Consider the following 22069-nt stretch of genomic DNA (forward strand, 5'->3'; position numbering starts at 1 on the left):
CCAAGGAGAACATAGTATTAAATGGGTAAATAACAGTCTGAATGCATTCTACTGAGCATACAACACTCTGAATGCATTCTACTGATAATACAATGATTGTAATGCATTCTAGTGATCATCCTACATTCTGAATAAGTTCTATTAATCATACAATGGTTTGAATGCATTCTACTGGTCATAATGATTATGATGATTTGAATGCATTCTACTGATTTTAACACAAACTTAAATTCTACTATTCATCCAATGCATTGAATGCATTCTACTGATCATGATAATTATTATGATTTGAATGCATTCATAATGATTTGAATGCATTCTACTGGTTATTCAAAAATCTTAAACTCATTCTACTGGCTATGCAATGATTTGAATCAGTTTATGGATCATGTCAAACTTCTTGTACATGCTAATATATTCGTCCTTTAGTCTTCTTCATTTGAATAGCATGTAAACAGATAATTCCAGGTTGTAAAATAGATATATCCCTGCCATCTTTTTTTTGTAATTTTTCATCTCCATCTTTTCTCCTTTTCTCATCAAGTCAATAACATGCCCCTCTGACATATATTGTTATTTCGAGACGTAGATCTGGTTGATTTCTCACCTCATGCATATATAGCTTAAATTTATTGCGTTTAGCTTAACTCAGATTGCAAGCCAAGCCCTAAGCATGGAACGGTTTGAACCTGATTCATGCTAGTTTTACCTTGTAAATCAACTGTCGTGATTACAGTGTTTTTGCAAGCCTGTTATAAGTAAATGAACCACATATTTCAAAATTTATTATTTCTTAACATGTCATTCAAAATGGTCCAATAACAACAGTTATCATTGAAATAAATCATTATTATAAAACAATGTTAAGAAATATCATAAGTTAGTGAGGGTATGTATATTGAATACAAAACTTTATGTGTATGATTTCAGATATCCTTTGCGTCGAGTATACCTCTGTTGATGTTGCTGTTTGCTGTATTACTGGCCATCTACCCAAGCCTAGTGTCACTGACAGGGGCGGCCACCTAATGTTGACCCCGGGGATGGGGACTAGGTGTGACCCTGAGAGTGTCAGGAATATAACTGTATGTGCATACCATATACCGTATGGTCATGTGATTTGTGTCGGGTACTGATCGCGATGGGTGCTGTCTACATGCTGAGGTTATACGTATACAAGCGTTCACTCTCTTCTCACAGTGACTGTTTGAAAATGATGTTTTTGAAATCTTTTTGGAAGAAAAATGTATGTCAAGTCATTTTCAGAACAGTTATTTACAGGTGTTAAGTAATAAATGCCATAACTGGCAAGCATGTACTGGTTTATACATGTGTATATCTCTGTAAGTCTGGTAAGGACCAGTAGTGCAGCATTGTTAAGTTTCGTTTTGTTATATTGTACTGGCTGTTTTGTAAGTCATTGCTTTATGAATGGTTTGAAGCCACAATTTAAATTACCTTGACAAGTGTGAGTTATAATGTGGACCTTGTCCCCACAAGTTTTGTTTCTTTAACATTTTGTTCGTTTTACTTACCTGGAATCTGCATGAATGGTAGATATATTTAATTTGTATTACTGCAGTGTAATCATATTTTCTGAGTCCATTTGTGGAGTTGAATTTGCCAAACTTTGTCATAAAATTCCCATTGCCATTGGTAAACATTAAGGTTTTCGTTGTCGGGGCTGTCTTTTGCTGTTTGGGAATGAGCAAGGTGCCTTTCTAAAGGGGAATATTTTCAGTTGAAGAGAATATTGAATAAAAGCAATAATACTTACTCCATAATAAAATCACTTATCTCAGATGTATTTTTGTGTCATATAATAAAGAATCATACAATTGAATTCTATCTAGGGACAGCATATTGCAGAAGAAAATGCCCCTTTATATATCTTGGTTATTTTTTGCCAGGTTATGGTCATCTGTTTTTATACTCCTGTCCATAAAACGTGAGATAGTATAGTTTTACCTGTAGTATACGGGCAGTGTCCTTAATGTTGTCTGATCAATCACTGTGTCACCAAATTCGGTCAGAGTGTACATGGGCATAATACCTTGGGACAAGTTTATAACCAGCCATATTGTTCGAATAACTCAAAGAGTTATCTTCCTTTAATTACAATTTTTGACCAGACAGCATCTACAATTTTCTCTCTCTAAATTTGGTAAACATTCAACCAATTAGCACCAAACTTGGTGTTCTTAAAATAGGTCAGGGGTATTTTGCAACAGTTGGCATTCCTGTTCTTCATCATAAGGCAAATTATGGGGAAAATATATACTTTTAAGGTGGGATTCTTGTACCAAAAATCACTAGAAAGACAGCCCTCATTGTTAATGCTATTTATTTCCATTTGGTTTGGTCATGTATCACTGTGGGACATGAATTTTTCAAGCTATGTACAAAGTTCATTCAGTTCTTCACCATTGTTACAGTGCTTTCGTATTGTGTTATGTAGTTGCTTTATACCTTGTTTATGTTCTGAACAATTGCTGATGTTTGAAAGATATGGTATCGAATTCAAATTTATAAAGAAATGATGTTAATTGATATTATACAATACAGAATTGGAAACAATTAATTTTGAAGACTACATTATGTACACATACAAGGGTTTTATGGTGTTACCCTTTTGTTTTGTTAAGAAATGGAAAACGGAAAGATTATCTGAAATGCCTAGTAATAGTTACTGCTTTATAATGTTCATATTTTCAAGACACCTTAGTTTTATAAGGTATACTACACCATGTGTATTCCTGTGTTGTATTTAGAAAGAAGCAATTTAGTCCTGAAACTTTGCATGGCTATCTGAGGTCTTTTACATTAATCTATCATTTATTTCCCTACCCAGAGTTGGCTCAAGTGTCTTTTAGTTAATCTTCTGTAATAGGGAAGGCTATGCTTTGGTTGAGCTTCTCTGTAAGACTTTTAGTATGAAATCTTCAGACAGTTGTGTGTGTGTGTGTGTGTGTGTGTGTTTAACTAAGATGAACAAAAGTGTAAATGATTGCAGTAAAAACTAAGCCAAAAAGTCTAATCAACCTTTATCCTGCTTACCGAACTATTTTTTCCTGGTCATTTAACCAGTGACAGAGATGTGGATCCCCATGGAAGTCATGCACAATTATGTGCCAACTTGGTAACTTTTTGTGAAATGTAGAGAGTGCATTTTAACTTCACTTTTCTACAATTTGAATGTTACACAAGAAAGATGATCAATCATGTGCTTTTCTCACGGATCAGTAAGCCTTTGCTGGCTTTTGCAGGTGCCCTTGTGTTGGATTTTCCATTCCGCACTGGAAAGCACATGAAAGAAACTTAGTATATTGAATAAATGTATGTTATGAGATTGCAGGCAGTTTGCTTGAACTTAATTTCTGATTTTCGTTTTCGCTCAGTCTAAAGGTATATCAAGCAAGTTTTCTTTGTGAAGTTTCGTTCCTTTTAGTTCGGTTTATGCAGTTATTTAAAGTGAACTGTTTCTTTTCCTTGTATAGAAAAACCTTATTCTTGTGAAACCAGTAAAATGAAAAGTCGCAAACAAAAGCATTACCAAGTCACTGATACTTCTTTGCTTTGTAATTATTAGTTCTCGGTAAAACTATTGACTGAGACTTCTGATATAAGTGCAGTTGTGTAGTCTGTATGTGTTTTTGAATCTCCTAAATTGTTCACTGTTTATGCACTACATGTATAATGTTTTGAAGCTTGTTTGTTCATTCTCAAGAATTTATTTGGGGGTATTGATGTCATTCTTGGCATCAATGTGCACAAACTTGAACCTTGGTCATAACTCTAAAGTTTTTCAAGTGAAACTTGTACACATGTTGCCAGAGACAATATGCACATGATCACCAAGGCCCATAACTGTGGCTGTAGTAATTTATGAGTTGTTTCCCTTGTTTGACTGAAGGACAAAAAGCTCAGATAAAAGGGCCAGTTTCAATTTAGATCTTCCTATAAGTCTCATTTACATTTGTCTTAGAACATGTACATTTCTTGTTAGGTTGGTCTAACTAGTTAATGTTAGACTCTGAATATAAGTAGTAGAAAACATTGTGTTGAGTATTAAATAAATATTCTTACAGTATTGCTGTTTGAAATTTAACATGAACATGTGTATGTGTGTATTTCCTTTGTTGTTATTGCCATAGTATATTTGATTTGCTATATTCAGATAGTGGTTGACTTAAGCATAATACAGATGTTAGAGCTATTTTGCCTGTATTTTTGTACAAACAGATAAGTGTAACTGATTTGTAAATATGGCATTTGTCTCATTTCATGATATTTTTATTTACTAGTAACTAAAGCTATACCATGTATTGTTATTAGTATGCACTTACTATTCACCAGCATAAGCATCAAATGGAATCAAAATAAGACTTTATTCGAAAAAAACTTAAGAATGAAGTTATTTTAAGATTAGTACAAGAAATTAAAGTCATGAATAAGGAAGTCCAATTGTAATTTGATAAATGTCATCACTAACATGCATAAACATTGTAAGCATCTCATTAAAAGTGATACTCTAATAGATACTGTATTGACTTGTGGAAACAGGGTACTATCCACTGGAAAAATAGTGTATTACCATTATACGGCCAGCTACTGTTCATATAAACATACATGTGCACTTACATACAATCTTAGACATAGTTACTTCATGTTTCACACACCCTTGCTTGCATCATGATGACCAGCTTAATATATATTTCCATGTTTGTTTAGTTTAGTGGAACAATAACCCTTTCTTTTAAGATACCTCAAGACTGAGTCATATTGAACAAAGATACATTTCTCTGTTGTTAAAAATATAACTTGATTGTCTTCTTTTTTTCTCCCATTTTTTTCGTTATTCACTGGACAGTTTAATCAAAACAAATACATTTGAATTGAAATCATTGTTGTATATTTAATGTATTATATTGTATAGAGTTGTTGTTGTTTCAGCTGTATATTATTTTTGTGACATATATTGATATTTGTTGAAAGTATATTGTTAAATAAAACCAATTTTCATAGAAATACAGACCCCATTTTTGTAAGAGAGAAATGAGCAATTTCCAGATAAGTTTTTGTGGTACGTATTCTTTTCAGTTAATTGAGCAAGAATTTTAAAAATAGTAAAACAAGTTTAAGCTAGAAATGTATCTGGTTATTGTATTAGTTTGTCTGGGTTTTTTTAAAAAGAAGTAATAGGTATTGTTATAGCCTTGGGTCTAGCATGAAACTTATTACACATGTTTGCTATAATAAAATAAAAGGCCCATAACTTTGGCTTCAATACCTATCCTTTCTGATTGACTTCATAAGGCGCTTGCACCTGCTTCATTTGTTCTTCAATATTGAAATTATTTTGCATTCCACTTTTTTTCTGTTTTGACCATTATCAATTTAAAACTTCATTTGATGCAAGTGCTTAAAATGTTATTAAATACCTAGCTCATATATATGCTAACAAGTGCTATATTTTTGGTGTTATATTGTACCAGTCATACACTGTCTTAAAATATTCTTATTGCTATCACCTTTGGGTTATTTCAATGTTTCTTACATCTATAAAACTGTCAACTGTATGTAAAACTTCTTTGATTTTTTTGTAAGTATAATACTAATTTTTAAATAGCAGTATTTACTCTCAGCTGCAAATCTTAGAGGGTGGTGTGTAAGCTTATTGAAATTGGCACTCAGGCCTTGCCCATTTGGCGAGTGCTTCGATAAGATTGTTTGTCATTTTAGGTTTTTGGAGCAAAGTGCCCAGACAGAATGTAACCCTGGTTAGAGCTACCCTGGTTCTTTAACCAGTGAATAGCACTGTCACATGGGACCCCCATTAACTTCCCAACCAAAAGATAAGGTAAACAATTTTTTTAGTGGTTTTGCGGGGAATCGAACTTGCAACCCCTGGATTGACAGTCAAGTGTGTTACCACTAGACTAGGAATCGCTACAAGGTCTTCTATTTCTAGTCCAGTTCCTTTAAACAAATTATGTTTATACCACGCATATATCACTGGTATTGAATAATTCAGGCATTCTATAGTTATCTCTTTTTAAAAATCAGGCGCTCTATAGTTATCTCCTTAAAATTCAGGTGCTCTATATTTATCTCTCTTTAAAATTCAGGCGCTCTATAGTTATCTATCTTTAAATTCAGGCATTCTATAGTTATCTCCCATTAAAATGTTTTGTTTATTGGTTTTAAGGATCCAAGTCATAGATTTGTGAATTTGTGCATGACAGGTGACCCAATATTATCATATATATCACTTGAAATACAGTTATTAGGATGAGGTTAAGATAATAGTCTCAAATAATACCAAATGCTTATGAAGTCACTAGGCATGGAAATAACATTTAGAGTAATGTGGGCAATCCTAGAACTAGTTTTTTTGTGATTCAGATTCCTTGAGCATGGATGCAGGTTTTTGAAAAGACTGTTAAATACAGATTGCAAGAATAATTTCCTGAAATTAGAGTACTAGGGTTTATTTCTGTTCTCATTTTTTCAATGATATCAGGGACCTAAATAACACAGGTCCCTGATAAAATGTTATCAAGTTACTGACCACCAATAACTCAGTTTGTGTTAGAAACAATGAACAGGGTCCATTCTAGTTTCAAATGTTTTGTTAAATCAAATGGTCAGTGTATTTGTTTGGTTTGTAACAGCATAATTTGATTATACTGGTTTTTATGTTTTTCATGAACATGGCCATAACTTCAACCAAAAGTTTGGCAAAGTTATTTTTTTACCATCTTGCAGTCAAGGAAATCCTTTCAATTATATACAGAATTTCATATATAATTTGTAATCAGACCTTTTTTGGTAATTATTATCAACAGTTTAAGACTAAAAAAGTCTGCTGGTAACAGCAGTGTTTTTCCGCAAGATATATTCATTTTAACGGATGAATAATGTCACTTAAAACCTGTATCCCAATCTACTTTGTACATATATAAGCAGCCCGCCTGTATATTGGATATTTTGTAGTTCTTGAATATTTGTACACAATCACGAATAATAAAATATTTCTATGCAAAATGCGTTGCTTTATGTTATATATCCTAGCTGATTCTGAATACACTGTTCCCCAAATGGATGTAAAGGTGTTGATCGTCTGAATCTGACTATATTCTCATACAGTAAAACGTTAGTACCTTACATTCTTGTAACCATGGAGCATCCTTTTACTATGTTTGTGTAGCTAAGTGACAAATACTTCACATTTCTTACTCGAAGAGTTAACTTTTGATAGAAGTTCCTAACATAGAACTGGAATAAAATGCTTCTCTAACCATTGCACAAAGCAAGCTGTGACTTTGAGATCCGCTTTGTACGAACCTTCATAATGATAATCAGCCAATACAGGTACATACCAAAAGAAGTTATGGTTAATTCCAGCGGTTGATGAATTATCAGTAACGTTAGACATAAATTGTGCTATGCCGAAATAGTTGACACATAAGGGGCCGTATTCAATAAGCAACTTAAATTTAAGACTAGAAACTAAGTGTTTTGATTGGCCTGTATATTTAACTGACCATTATGCTGAATAGAATTACTGAGGCATGTCTAAGGATAAGGATAAGATCAATATTGAATACTGGCCAAGAGCGACCTTCGCCTTGATGTGACCAATTTTTGTTTCAAGAACATAAATCGTGAATCAGGTGTTGTTGTTTTTTCTCATAAATATAAACACTCGTAGACTTAATGAATAGTATATGTTACAAACAAACAAACAAAATGAAATAATCGAATTGAACAGCATTGATTGCAAAGGACATATTTCCTGCTTTCGTCTCCGGGTCACAAGATGTGTACTTGAGAAAAGATATTGTTGATTCGATCTGTTCTGCACGTTTGCTGTTGATTTGAAAATAAGTATTTTAAAAAACTTAATGAGTTTACAAATCTGTCTCATTGATTGCATTTAAATACAATATGAAGTCAGAGCAATGTTCGATAATTGTAACGTGCATATTGTGTTTTATGGAGATAGGTGTTCAGTTTTGTTTTGGAGCAAATGGTAATATCAATATACCTGCATGGACTATTTATCATTAAACACTATGTTTTCTTTCCATATTTTAAATAGTTGAAGATGGCTTACTGGGAAGAGAATCCAATGAATTTTAAATGGTATGTTTTGACACATAGGCGCACTTATTTCGCCATCGACGAATATATACCATAATGTAACACGAAGCTTGATTCGCGTGTTTACAATGACAATGGGTATATGCGGGACAAGATCTTTAACTCGGGCTAAACTTTTCTCAAGTTATGTTTTTTTGAAAAACTGAGGCTTGAGACAGGACGAGTGAGCATTCGCATTATCTGGAGGTGCTCTTAATACTGTTGTGGAAGCGTTGAAATGCGTAAAAACACACGTCCAGGGGTGACTGTGTCGTACATAAATTTCCTTTCAAGCCAGTTATATCTTAGATAATAACTTACATTTCCAGTCAATATCGCTAATCGGCCTTCAATAAATGCTACGCTTTAATTGGTTCAAATTGCATCTGTACATCTAGATAGACATGACGTTATAATGCAGTTCCCGGCTTTAATCTACCTTCGATAAGACGATATGTACCACGCTAAATCACTTAAAGAGACGTGACGTCATAATGAAAGAACTTCCTAAATACGACCGTAAAATCTTCACAAAAACCGTAACACCAACAGACCATGCCACCAAGCTGTAACGCTCAAATGACATAAATGACTCGAACAGAAAAAAAATGTTTAGTGCTTAGTATAGTGAATGGAGTTATACCAACCATTTTAAATAGTATCTTTCGTTACGTCCACACGTAAAAACAAACTCAGTATTAATAATATCTGTCATGTAAAAATAAAATAAAATCCGACCCGAGGGCACCTGCGTTGCCAGGTAACGAGGCTTGCCGAGTTACCGGCTACGCGGCGTGCCCGAGGTCGGATTTTTATTTTCGGAACGGACACACATTATAGCTATTTTTCTAGCATACTTTAAATCAAACCTTACCATACATGCAGCAAATATGCAATGTTTAATTTGTACTTATCCTGTAATCTCTGGTCATTGAATAAGTTAAAAAAAATAAACAATAATAGACCGTGCTGATTTTTTTAAAAAACCTAATTGGAAATTCTTAAATGTTCTTGTACGTAATTTTCAATGACTTCATTTACTGAACTATACGGTCAAATTATTAAATAATTACTTCTATTTAAAAAAATTACTTTGAGCGGGAATGTTACAATAAATTTGTTTCATGCATGCAACGTGCATTTTTTTATTTGAACTATGGAATATTTTTTTTTATTGTAAGTGAATGAACTGATACATTACACAGACCGATAAACGTTCTAAGCTATTAAACTACTATTGTATGGAACGGTTGACGGGAAAATACCCCAATTAAACGCTAGGGGACAATAAAAAGACAAAAAAAAAGATTATCTCTAAGAAATCTCGAATTTTGAAAATATAAAGTTAGGTGTTTTAATCGCTATTGACATCAGATTATCAAAAAGAAAAGCGTTTTTTTAATCAAAGAAAGTTCACCTACCTATAACATTATGTCAGATATTGTTTATAAGTATTCAGAGAGTTGAAAAACCGAATTAATCGTAAAAAATAATGATGTAAGCATTTCTAAGCTTTTTCCTCGGCGTTCAATGTGGTCGATTTTACTGGATACAAAAACTCTCCATTAAAATCTTCACTTGGTCGTAAACTTGATTTTTCCTGATGAAATATGTATCAATTGCCTGTATTGATGATTTTAAGCTTTCATCGGTGAATATTTATGTTACGCGTCATCTTCATTAATATGGAAAAACGTTAACTGAAATAACCGACTATGTAGTTACTATTTAATATACATCGATTAATATAGTATACCCATTGGAAGTAATGGACAAGAAAATACATGCTTGTCAAGAAAAGTATATCAACCATGCAACCATGTGTAATGGTTCGAGTTTCCCTCACAGGGACAGGGTGCGTTGTTTTGACTCACCGCTTTCACCACGCCCCCCCCCCCCTTCCCCCATTAAAAAAAACAATCCCAGACTTATTAAGAATGATAGGGGAACTGTTTCAAATGATAATATACCCAAATATTTTTTTTGGAATTTTCATTCTATTATCTCTATGGGACGACATTTGACTCCCATTTTACATGTATCGTGATAGATATATGGTTTCTCTTTAAAGGGCACACATGTTGAATTGATGATGCATAGCGAGATAATGCATTTTAGTCTGGAAAATTTCGGTGAAATTAGCGGGTAGTTGGTTCGTCGAGTAAATTGTTGTTTTTTGCATTTCTGGTTTGAACTTCCATTTATTTTCAGTAAGTGTACATTTTCCTAAAGATTGGTATTAACTTTACAAGTAAAGCCCAAAAGTGTAGAGTTTGCTTGCGATTTGATAAAGTTATGGCCTCTTGAGTAGGGTCATCTCAGCATATATGGGAAAATACAGCGGCAAGTTGTCACCCTTTACAAAGATAAAAGAATAAAAAATAAAAAAAAAAATGAAAAAAAATATCATTAGTAACAAGTTCCCCCATCTTTCTTTATAAGTCTGGGATATATTTTTTTTTTAATTGGGGGGGGGGGGCGTGGTCAATGGGTTGTGTCAATACAACGCACCCTGCCCCTGTGATTTCCTTCACCTTTTGACATTACTGTACAAAACTCGTGTTGAAATATCCATGATTATTGGATGCACGATTTTCAATAATCTTATTACATAAGGCCCTGTGTTTTTATTTGTATCTCATGCTGTTGTTGTTTACTACAAACAGTTCTTTCATAAGAACGAAGAAAAACTGACACTCGCTATAGAAATAGTTACATGCAGATGATACATCGGTGCGGCCGCAGAAGCAATTGCTATTCTGTTTTACACTTTCAGGATGCTACTATGTCAACAACACATTCTTCGAACGTAATAACGGATCGGTCAAGACTGGAAACCAGATGCAAACATGTGCCAAACAATGTCTGGCTCAAAGATATGGCTACTTTGCTTTACAAGTAAAACGAGGATAAATTATGACATTTCATTAATAATGATATTATTATCATTTACATACCTTAAGGCCACAACAAATTGATCATTTGTTCGTCGGATTTGCCGCACCTAAAATTCGAAAAACGAAAAAAAAATAAAAAAAAAATTTTTTTGCGCCCGCACTTACTATTTGCCGCGCATATTATTTTTTTTTTTTTACTTCTAAATTTCCTCTATTTTCTGAAGTTTTTTTACTTAAAATTTGAACCTGCAACGTCGACTTCGCCTTTTTTGAAGGTATTTCCATGTTTTACACTATCCGCGAGCAAACTTTCCTCGTGTCAGGACAAAATCAGGTCCGGGTAACCGCAAAACAGCCGATATTTGTTGACAGTCTTTTTTTGTCGGGAATATTTTGCAGGACGCACCGTTGTTATAAATTTCCGGTATTAATTTGCAGGATACTTTCAGTTTTCGTTAATGTAAAATACACATTTTTAATTGAAAATCAGTGTCATAGTCAATGGATTATAGTCTTCAGTAAACAACAACAGTTTCACAGCGACGAAGGCAATAATTATTTATGTGTGTTTTAAGTAATTCATTGTTTTGTACTCAAAATTTAGTGTTAAATAATAACTAAATCAGATTTTGAGCGGTCCCTAGACTTACCGAAATACGATTATTTACCGAAAGACGGATAAAATTACCGAAATACGCATGAAAGTTACCGAAAGACGCCTTCTAATGCATTTATTTTATTGTTTTTATATTAATATTATATAAATACATTACCAAACCAAATTTTAGAGAAAAATATTGAAATATAATGATGTAATAGGCAGCTGAAATTTCAGTGTTCGAGATCGAATTCCGCGTGCCGACTCGCCAACCGAAAGATAGATAAAAGCTTCTAAAATAATCAATTATTCCAATTAATGATGATCTCATAATATTCATATAACTAAAACACACTCATAAAAATGAAAAAGTTCATGAAAATATTTACTTATTGTTCAATTGAATAAAGACAATATGTCCGTGAAATAGTTGTCTCCCTTCGCCAACCGAAAGACGATTTAACGCAGGTAAAAATAACTTATGAGTTGTTGTATTATGAATTTGGATTCAAATAATAGCATTTATATTCTTATGGAAATGTTAGATCAATACACAGCATTTGAAAGTATTTTGGAATATACTTGAAACATTGCCTTTGAAATAGGTCGAAAAGGTCGCTAATATCATTTTCTTTTAAACTAACTTAGATCTACAGTATAGTTCAGGGCTTTCAAATTTTAATTTTTGTTTATATGAAAATTGAAAAAAGAAGTTTTTAAACAGCGAAGTTCTCATCTTCAGATAAATTAGCTTACTTACAATAATAACCAGACCACACCAAATACACAAAATCAGGCGATGTTTAAAACAACATAATTATCACCCGGTATATGACACCCCACAAAGTAGCGGCACGTTTTTTGGGGGACAGTTTGGTATTATTGAAAGTGTGTTAATTTGGGTTAACCCTTTTCGGCTCTGTGACACGTGTTGAGTAAATACCATAATAATTACGCATTAAAGGACCGCATTACGTGTACATTTATAATTGCGGGTGATTTAAAATCATCAAATATATGAATATTAAAAATAAATACAATAGCAAGCGTCTTTCGGTAAATTTCTATCATGTTTACTCCAGTTTAACCATATCCATAAATCGTATTTCGGTTGACGACGGGAGATAACTCTATTTGACTAAAAAAGGGAAAATCTTTTGTCAATAAAGTCATTATTTCTAAATATTTTTTTTATAATTTTTGGCTACAATGCGTATAATCATTATATATACAAGATTATTTAAAAATAAATGCATTAGAAGGCGTCTTTCGGTAACTTTCATGCGTATTTCGGTAATTTTATCCGTCTTTCGGTAAATAATCGTATTTCGGTAAGTCTAGGGACCCGATTTTGAGTGCAAAACTTATATTAAAATACACGGACACTCGACCTACAACAAATGAACATGTTTTCGTGAGTTATTTATTAAATTCTAAATGCATTTCTCAGTTTTATACTCGTAATTGATAAAAATAGAAGGGCTTGTAAATGTTTCAGAGACAGTCTGTATTTATGCACCATTAAATTGTAACCATCCCCCCCTCCCCCCCCCCCCCCGGGGTTGGCTGGACCGAAAGTCAAAGTCCCCGCTATTCCCCGGACCTTGGGGGGTCGTGATTACAATTGACTAGTGCATTACACATACATGTACAGTATAAAAATAACATCAGTAAAATCAGAAAATAAAACCTTTTATAAGTAAAATGACTGTTTTAATTTTCTCAATTCTTTGTTCTTATCCACTTGTTTTCTTTGATCGATTTGTAGTAAAGTGGCCTGTTATTAAAGTGGCCTGCTTGTTACGGGCATTGAAGCTATGGAGGGTGTCATGATTTTCTTTTTCAAGGCACGGACCTATAAACCATTGGTTCGTGGTAAAGGCGAGGTCTTGAAAGGGAAACATCTTTATTCCACCACCTGCTCTAATATAATGACCGGTGCCACATTTGCAGATTGGTTTAATACTGCTTCAGTTGTGTTGTCCCGCAGTTTAATCGGCAGTGTCTTAAGTAATAGTAAAGCACTGGATCTTATTGCCATTTGTTATATATTGAGACAGATTTTCATGTGATACAATCAAAACCTTTTCATTTATATTTAAACTAAGAACCTATGTTTAACTAAGAATCTATGTTTGCAATTAAAAAGCATTTCTTGACATATTGCATGATAAATTTAGTAAGAAATAAACTTTTTAATTTTTATTTTATTTTTCGCCTTGCGCTCGCCTCTGAATTGCCTTAAATTTAAAAAAAAGTATTTTAATTTTTTTTTCGCTCGCTCGCTCCTACTTTTTTTGGGCAAAATCCGTAGAACAAATGATCAATTTGTTGTGGCCTAAGTAAAAACTATACTTTTTTGAGTCTGTGCCTTATGGGAGTGTCCTGTTGTCGACAATTTATACTGTTTTATATGAATTATCCCCTAAATAGGAGAGGTGAAGTCTTAATTATAAAATAATATGTCCTTAATATGAAAGACTAGCTTCATATTAGGCGATACTAGCTAGGTATTATTTCCCGGAGGTATTTATTTGAAGACACTTCCTCGTAGTAATAAAATAAAATCTTAGTGTTATAAGTAGTTAATGAGTCCCTAATTACGAGACACTAAGTCATAAATAGGAAACAATCAGTACTTATTCTGAGATATTAACTCATTGTTAGGAGATAATAAGTCCAATTAGGAGATACTATCTCGAAATAAGACGATACTAAGTCTTAATGATACGATAATATCTCATAGTCAGAGATAACGAGCCCTGAACTAACTATCTCTTAATAAGGACTTATTATCTTCTAATGAGGACTTAACATCTCAAATAAGAACTCCATATTACGAAACAGAACGATACAATACGATATTTATTTTGCGTAAAACATTATAAAATGTTCATAGCATATAAACATACAATACTATGAATGGAGAAAACAGAAGTACATTCTTCTGGTCAGGAGCAATTTAACATATATTTGTTAGAGTGTGGTTATAAAATCAGAAATGTAACTAAATTTGTTAGTACCTTTACATGAAATAGCAGCAAATCAGGTATAAAAGGAAATACGTGCCTAGTTATTTAGAACTTCTCTTAGCTGATTAACAAAGTAGATATATTTTGCTAATCTTAATGTGGTATTCTTTGTGTTACAATTTAACATGGATTCAGATTTGTTTAACTTTGGCCAGTGGCAATAATAAGACTTGAAAAAATTGTTTTTCAATTTCCTATATTTTGGACACACAAGTAGAAAATGAAAATTCCGATTCTACATGATTCATATTGCATGATACACATATTCTTCCATTTACGGGTGTGTAAGTATATCTGCCCGTCTCGATTCCAAGTCTATGGGCAGAAGTTCTAAATTGTGCAAGAGCATATCGAAGTTTCTTTTCATGGTTAGTCCTTAAGTATTTTTCTCGGATAAAAGCATGTTTAAATAAGCCGTATGTTCTTACTCTAGGTGAATTATTGATATCAGCGTACCAGCTTTGGCAATATGTATCTACAATTCTCTTCTTTAATACCTCAAACGTGTACTTAGCAATACTTGCAGTTCGCCAAATATCAGGGAAAAAACATGTTCATTCAAACTATTTTTAACTTGAGAGGCCCAGTTTTTATTCTTATATGTTTTATTATTTCAATCGTCTGTTCGTAATACGTTATAAGTATGTTGGCTTAAACTATTATCTCCTAACAATACCATTTTCCAATATTTGATTAAATAGATTTATTTATATATCAGCATTGGTATTCTTCCAAGTTCCCGGTATAATGCAGTTGAGAATGTTGATATTTTTAATCCAAATACAATGTATATAGGGAAGAAATTTCACATTAAACATTTCTATGTCTGTGGCTGGATTCATACCCTAGATTTCCGAGCAGTCAAATTAAGAACTGTGCCCACTAACTCATCAAACAGTTTAATGTTCTGATGAACGGGAAGTTCAGTATTATTAAATATTTGATATAATTGATTCAGTGAAAAAGATGCATGTTCAGCAATCAATTTTTGAGACCTATTTAAGTTAACAGTAACCCTGATTAAGTACCTTCAAATTATAAAACAGTTTATCCTAATGACGCTTCCATAGAGTCTCGACGCAGTCTTGATACCGTGCATAAATAAGGGCCTTGGTGTACTCTATTTCAATTATACGTTTGCATGGCATATCATGTAACTTCAAATGTGTTTGTTTTAAGTGAACACAAACTTACCAGAATTTGTCAAAATGATGTGTTATTGAATGCCAAAAAAACAAGTTCACTATTCTTTTTTTGATTCAGGATATAAAATGCTACTGTTTGGATAACCTACCGGAGGTGCGTGTCTTAGGTGGAAAATGTACATATTCCTGTCCTGGAAACAACCTGGAAACGTGCGGAGGGCCGAACACCTTAACAGTCTATGATGGTATCTGTATGATTCATAGAAATCTCATGTTACAACTATGCGTAAACGTACGATGGCTGATAAAAAAAAAGATATATTGACTTTTCTTACAGCTTCTAAGGTACACATACACATTGTTCAAACTTTATGGAACATATTTACCAAGTGTTTCGTATATCTGATGTGTTAAACCTTTGTTGGAGTATGTTTTATCAAGTGACCTTTCCAATGCGCCCATCCCATCTGTAGTAGCATAGTGTTGAATAAACTCAAGTCAGTTCAGTCCAATGCATTTTCAAATACTTTAGGCATATTTAGGATGCTTTAATGTAAAACTGTTCTATGGAATGTAAATGTTTTAACAATTTTAATTAATGTGAAGATATCATATCATGGAACTTTACTATTTTGCAGCTTCAAACATTACCTGTCTGCTTCTACAAGGATCCAGTCCCATTATGTCCAACTGTTCAAAGAAACATGACTGTATTTGCCAAACAGGTGAGTCATTTATAGTTAAAAATGTGAACTTAAATATTGTGTACGTGTAATTTTGAATACCATTATTTATGTATTGTCCAACGTCAAGGCCACAGGTCGGGGCGAACTCTTATGGATGAAGAGAAAACGTAACAAGAGCTTTGAATGAAAATACGGCATTTATTAATGCCATAAAAGTGTTTTTACGAAATATTGTAAAATAAAAAACATAAGAGTCAATAGCATGTGTATAATTACCTTTCCCAAAATACATATCTGGGTGGACAAACCGCCCTACTAGAAACATTTTTTTTGTAAAAAGAGTGCCTGACAAAACTGGTGAAGGGAAGAGAAACAAAAAACTGTAACAAAACATATGGTAAGAAAATATAAAGAAAAACATTAATTGTGGTAAATATTATTTGGGAGTATGAGTGCATCTTTAAGAATGAAAATGATAGTGGTGTGCGTGTGTGCGTGCGTGCGTGTTTCTTTTTGTTCTCGGGTAAACATATTTATGTTCCAACGATCACAAACCCGGCCTTATTCAATGCATTTTAATTATTGCCCCTTAAATTAAAAGCGGAAGATTGCATAACAAGTGGGTCACCGATACTTATTGGTAAGACGGAGCAGCCGCACAAGGATGAGAAGGATGGAGAGTTCAGTAAATAATTAAAATTCACGACGTTTTGTATTGAACCAATAAAGATAAATATAATAACAAAGTAAGAACTGCTTTAAAACATTGCCATATCCCAGATGATATTAAGGTCATAGCTTGGTAAGGGATGTTGTGTTACTATGTTTTCCTGTTTTATCTTAGAAGAGGCAGAGCTGTTGCTATTTTTCAGTTCCACACTCATTTTGTATTCAATACGATCCAATGTAGCTTAATACATTTTTTACCATTACAAAGTTTACATAAGAATACATGTCACATGCATATGCATGAAAGTTCACGTAATTCCACTAATAGTAATGCGAAAGACACACGAATATTTAGATATGAATAAAAAAATCAGTCTACTACCACATGGCATCTTAGGGATACGAGACATATTTTACATTCTCTGATGAACATTCTGATAAAATCTCTTTTTTTCAGATGAAAACAGGTTAGCTGTTTATGTCCCGGTCAGTGTTACTTTGTGCGTCATTGTTGCCGTCGCCATCATTGTAGCGTTTTACCTAAGGTAACTTCGTCTTTGTTTGCTAATAAAACAAAAAAGATCAACATGAAATGTATACATCTTGTTTAAAAAATATATCAGCATTTGGCTAATATGAGGTTTTTTGGAATGATTACTAAAAGTATTAGTTATACATATTTATTTTCTATCTATCGGCAGGCGAAAACGTGGAAAGAAAAAAGCTGAGCTTCAAACCATTAACTTGTCCCCTATAGAACAAATCCATCCAGAATGCGAACTGGGTGAATATACTGAGATTCAACAGCTACCAGAATCTGCGGCTAACATGAAGGCAGCGGGCTCTGAGGTGAGCGGCCACGGGTACAACACTCTACACCAGCAGCTAGAGCCAGCCTACTCGGATTCAAGGGAAGACTTATACAACAAGACCGAGAAACCCTCAATAGATAACGGGCAGTACAACGTCTCCTCCGTGTCTACTTTCAGCACGAAGTGCGCAATTAAAACGCAAGCAATGACCGACAATGTTTACAATACTTTTCTATCGCCTGACGGGCGCTATGGCGATTACGACAGTCAGTATGATGTCTCGTCTGCATCCGCTCTCAGCAAGAGCTCCGGTAAATCTAACGGTCAAACGGACAATGTTTACAATACTTTCCAAACGCCCAACGACACAGAATACTCCGAGACGAATTTTCATATCAAAGGGAAAGAAACGTTGCCGACAGACAATGAATACGGTGTGGCCAAAAGACACATCTAATAATGTAAACTTTTAGTTTTGAGTGACAACACCATTCATTCAGCAGCTTTACATTTAAACTTAAAATCAACGAATTGGACGTTTTGCCTCTCAAAAGCGACCATAACTTGATATCATATTTTGTATAAAAGGAATTCGACATGACCTTCACCTTTAACTCTTTAGGCCCCATATACTAACCATGATCAATACTCCTATTAAGTCTAAGAACCGTAGGGTGAAAATTTTTAGAAAAACAAATTGAAATCAAGGTCTCAACAAATTTGACCTATTGGCCACATAATCAATAGGGTTTATCCACTGGACATGATCATTACTCCTTTTCAGTTTAAGGATAGCATGTGTCCTCAATATATTGAACAAAAACTGTTCCTTGGACCACGGCCGTGACCTCTGAGGAACTTGGCTTAACATTCAAAATGGCCATCTGCTGGTTAGACCTATACTCCTACTAAGTTTGACGACAGCAGGGTTAAACGTTTTGTAGAGTCTATTCACAAATGCATCGAGGCATCGAGTATATAGTGTTGTTTTTACAATGACTAACACAATAACATAGTGATCGAGTACTATACTAGATATACATACATACATACATAGTTATCTAACAATATAAATTGATTAAAGATTCCCTACGCCTTGTGCAATCAAAACATGGTTAAGCCCCAATGATTGAAGTGAATGTCTTACTACGTAAGCCCACGATCTAGAATTGGGGTAATTATCTTAATCACTTTTCATTTCATTATATTCATAGTATTCATTATATACTGTTGTAACATATTTAATATTCTCCATGTGAATAATCAATCTTCAGCCAGTATTGTATCGCATTTGTAGAACGTTTGGTCAATAATGTTGTTCTTCCTACTTCCCCATCTACAAAACTATTTTGTAATCCCCACACTTTTGAACCATATAAAGCAATGCAGTATTGTAGTAAAAATCATCACATATACATCATTATATACATGACAAAATTGTCATAATTGAAAGCATTTGCTCATGTGATAATTAAATGCAACATGGTATTCATAAGTGTGCAATTAACATTTCAAATTGGCTGAACTTTTTATGGTGATTTAAGTGTTTTCTAGATTGTGATTTAAGTGTTCATGGACTTTGGATGTTTCCTATTTTCCTATCACATCAATCGAGGGCATCTCATATGAACTTGTTTGTTTACATCGGTTGTAACCCGTGGTTACCCATATGAGAACCCCTTCGAAATCACGTGGTTCCTCACCCTGTTTGAATATAATGTTTCTCTCCACTATTATTTTGCTGTTTTTTGATAAGTATTGAACTACATTTACTGAATGCACTTATGATATTTTTCTATTAGATTGTATATTATTTCGGTGTTGAAATGATTCGTTTTAAGCTATGCATCGGAAAGATGGTTTATTACATATAAATAACAGAATTAACATAATGAATATTACAGAACAGTTCCGTTCAAATATATATATTAATGTTTAATGCACCTTTTCTGATTGCATATGTGTTGTCTACTGGTGTTATTGTTTCTTGCTCACTATGCATATATTATTTCAATGTATTTAATTTCCGTTTTGGATAAATATGAGAAACAAGGATTTTGTCCTCACGCGCCGTTAAAAGAGAATGCGACAGGGTCACTTGAACTGAAAAGGAATCATGACTATCAAGTTCTGACGCAAATGGCATGTACTGGACTTGAATGATGTAAATTTTCGCCTGGAAAGAACTTGACTATCACTTTAAACTAAATACTTCATTATGGACGTATGGGGTACATGTTAAAAAGTTGATTGATGTTCTTTAATTATCTAACTATCGGTACTGTTTAAGATGCCGATTATTAAACAGTTGACCCTTTTAAGCTGGTGAGAATGCAAGCTATTGTCCTTAACTGGTTGGCTGAACCAACCATAGTGAGTTCCACTGGCACATCAAACAATCGATATTTTTTTAGTATACTATTTGCTCTTTTAATGTGCATTCGCTATTTAGCAGTTTCTTATATTTCAGATCTATAAGTACTAAATTGCTTCTTAAATCTTAAAAAGGGAGGATTACTCAAGCTTTACTTATTTTATTTTTCATTCAATTTGGTGTTTAGGGAAAAATCCTTTGACTTCCATGATGTCATCTCCAGATATAACACATTTAAAGTCTTATTGTTGTATACATACCCAAAACTTACAACTTGTATAATCACATTAAATATAATAATCAAGCTAATGCGGGCACCTTTAAAGCGGTTGATGAGTAGTTGGTAGACAGGCCCGTACACTTTAGCGAGGTGTTGATTTGGTTGGTCCAAATATGTTTTATGTGGTGGAAGCGGAAAGAGGTGTATTTTTTAATGAATACAGTAATATGAAAGAACCATTTGAATGCTCTCTGAACGAAGCATTGAGTGAAATTTCGACAAGCTTTAGATAGTAAAACGATACATGTATATGCTACTCCTTAAACTTCAACCTCTAATGCTGATTTGGAGATTTAAGTACTTGCCATTTTGGGGGAGCCAATATTGAAATGTTGGCGCGGCCATACTGGAGTTTTCCTACTGGTACGCCCATTGAGACACAGAATGTTCCAGTATGATGCTCGTTGAATGATTTAAAGCATGTTATCATTTGAAAAACACAGAATATTAATTATCAATAATTTCCTGCATTTATATCCGAGATGCAACACGCACTTGAGAAAACAAGGAAGTTGCTTTTCTTCTGTACCATACGTTTGGTGTTGATTTGTAAACACATATTTATAGCTATACGAGTTGGCAAAGAAATATGAAATTAGAGGAATTTTCAGCAACTGTCATATGTTGCATGATAATATGTTTTCTGTGTTCGGAAGCAAAAGGTAAGATCAATATATCTTGTGTATTTCTCTATTTTTGACAGTTTTATAACTCAAGCAATCGAATAACACGTGATGCCCTTTAGCTAGTCTTGTTTTACAGATATGTGCGCTAATGTCGCTGTAGTCAAATTAAAACATAGTTAAATACTATTACACGAAACTTCTTTCACGTGTTTACAATGACAATGGGCATTTACGTGACAAGATCTATAACACTGGCCAAACATTTTCGAAGTACGATCATGAAAAAACTGGGATGAAAGCTGCTGGTGCTCTAATATGTTTTAAAACGTTCTGACTCTTATGAACAGAATAAGTCTGATATATCTATATCTTAAACCATTCAGATACAATATGCACAAGGGAATACACAATTACGGATCAGCTAACATTTACCGTTGAAAAGACATGCGAATGGACGATCAAGGCGTCTGATTCCTCGGTCATCCTTCTTTTGACTGCTACCCGTCTGGTAAACAATGTCCAGTTGTGTGATACAGGCGATATAATAAAGGTAATGTTTCACACGTGTTCAGAAGTAGATCTGATATATTTATAAAATAATCAAGGCATAATCAGTAGCAATTACACGACACGTTATTACGCACATTAGCATGTATAGTATTAATTAAAGATACATCTTTTCAGATCGGTACTTTACCAAATCTTTTTTTCCTAATGTGCATTGTCTGCAGGCCTGTCTTCTCTCAGGATTTCCAGCGCATTTGGCACTAGAATAAAACTTTGCTGAATAGATTATTTAAATAAA

General features: G+C 33.6%; 2 protein-coding genes across 8 annotated transcripts in view; both read left to right on the forward strand.

The window, feature by feature from the left end:
• The window catches only part of LOC128216949 (sarcolemmal membrane-associated protein-like), a 51110-nt gene extending 48533 nt beyond the window's left edge, over positions 1–2577 (forward strand). For 4 of the 5 annotated variants that reach the window (XM_052923703.1, XM_052923704.1, XM_052923707.1 and 1 more), the window contains one exon: positions 931–2577. In XM_052923703.1, coding sequence (XP_052779663.1) covers positions 931–1029 — 99 coding nt within the window. In that variant the 3' untranslated portion in view covers positions 1030–2577. Of the gene's footprint in view, positions 26–930 lie in introns of all 5 variants that reach the window. The other variant, XM_052923706.1, reaches the window with a different exon arrangement.
• A 5285-nt stretch (positions 2578–7862) lies between these two features.
• LOC128216572 (uncharacterized) lies at positions 7863–20037 on the forward strand. Of its 3 annotated transcripts, none has more exons than XM_052923174.1 (6): positions 7863–8035; positions 10922–11043; positions 15936–16062; positions 16456–16542; positions 17630–17717; positions 17874–20037. In XM_052923174.1, the coding sequence occupies exons 1-6, from the start codon at positions 7951–7953 to the stop codon at positions 18439–18441; spliced, it is 1077 nt and encodes a 358-aa protein (XP_052779134.1). In that variant the 5' UTR covers positions 7863–7950; the 3' UTR covers positions 18442–20037. The 3 variants fall into 3 exon arrangements, with proteins under 3 accessions (XP_052779134.1, XP_052779136.1, XP_052779135.1); XM_052923175.1 differs by lacking the exons at positions 7863–8035; positions 10922–11043 and adding exons at positions 11458–11605; positions 12982–13054; XM_052923176.1 differs by lacking the exon at positions 10922–11043 and having other exon boundaries at positions 7866–8035.
• Positions 20038–22069: the final 2032 nt, after the last annotated feature.

The sequence above is a fragment of the Mya arenaria genome, chromosome 14 (genome assembly GCF_026914265.1).
Source record: "Mya arenaria isolate MELC-2E11 chromosome 14, ASM2691426v1".
Taxonomy (NCBI): Eukaryota; Metazoa; Mollusca; class Bivalvia; order Myida; family Myidae; genus Mya; species Mya arenaria.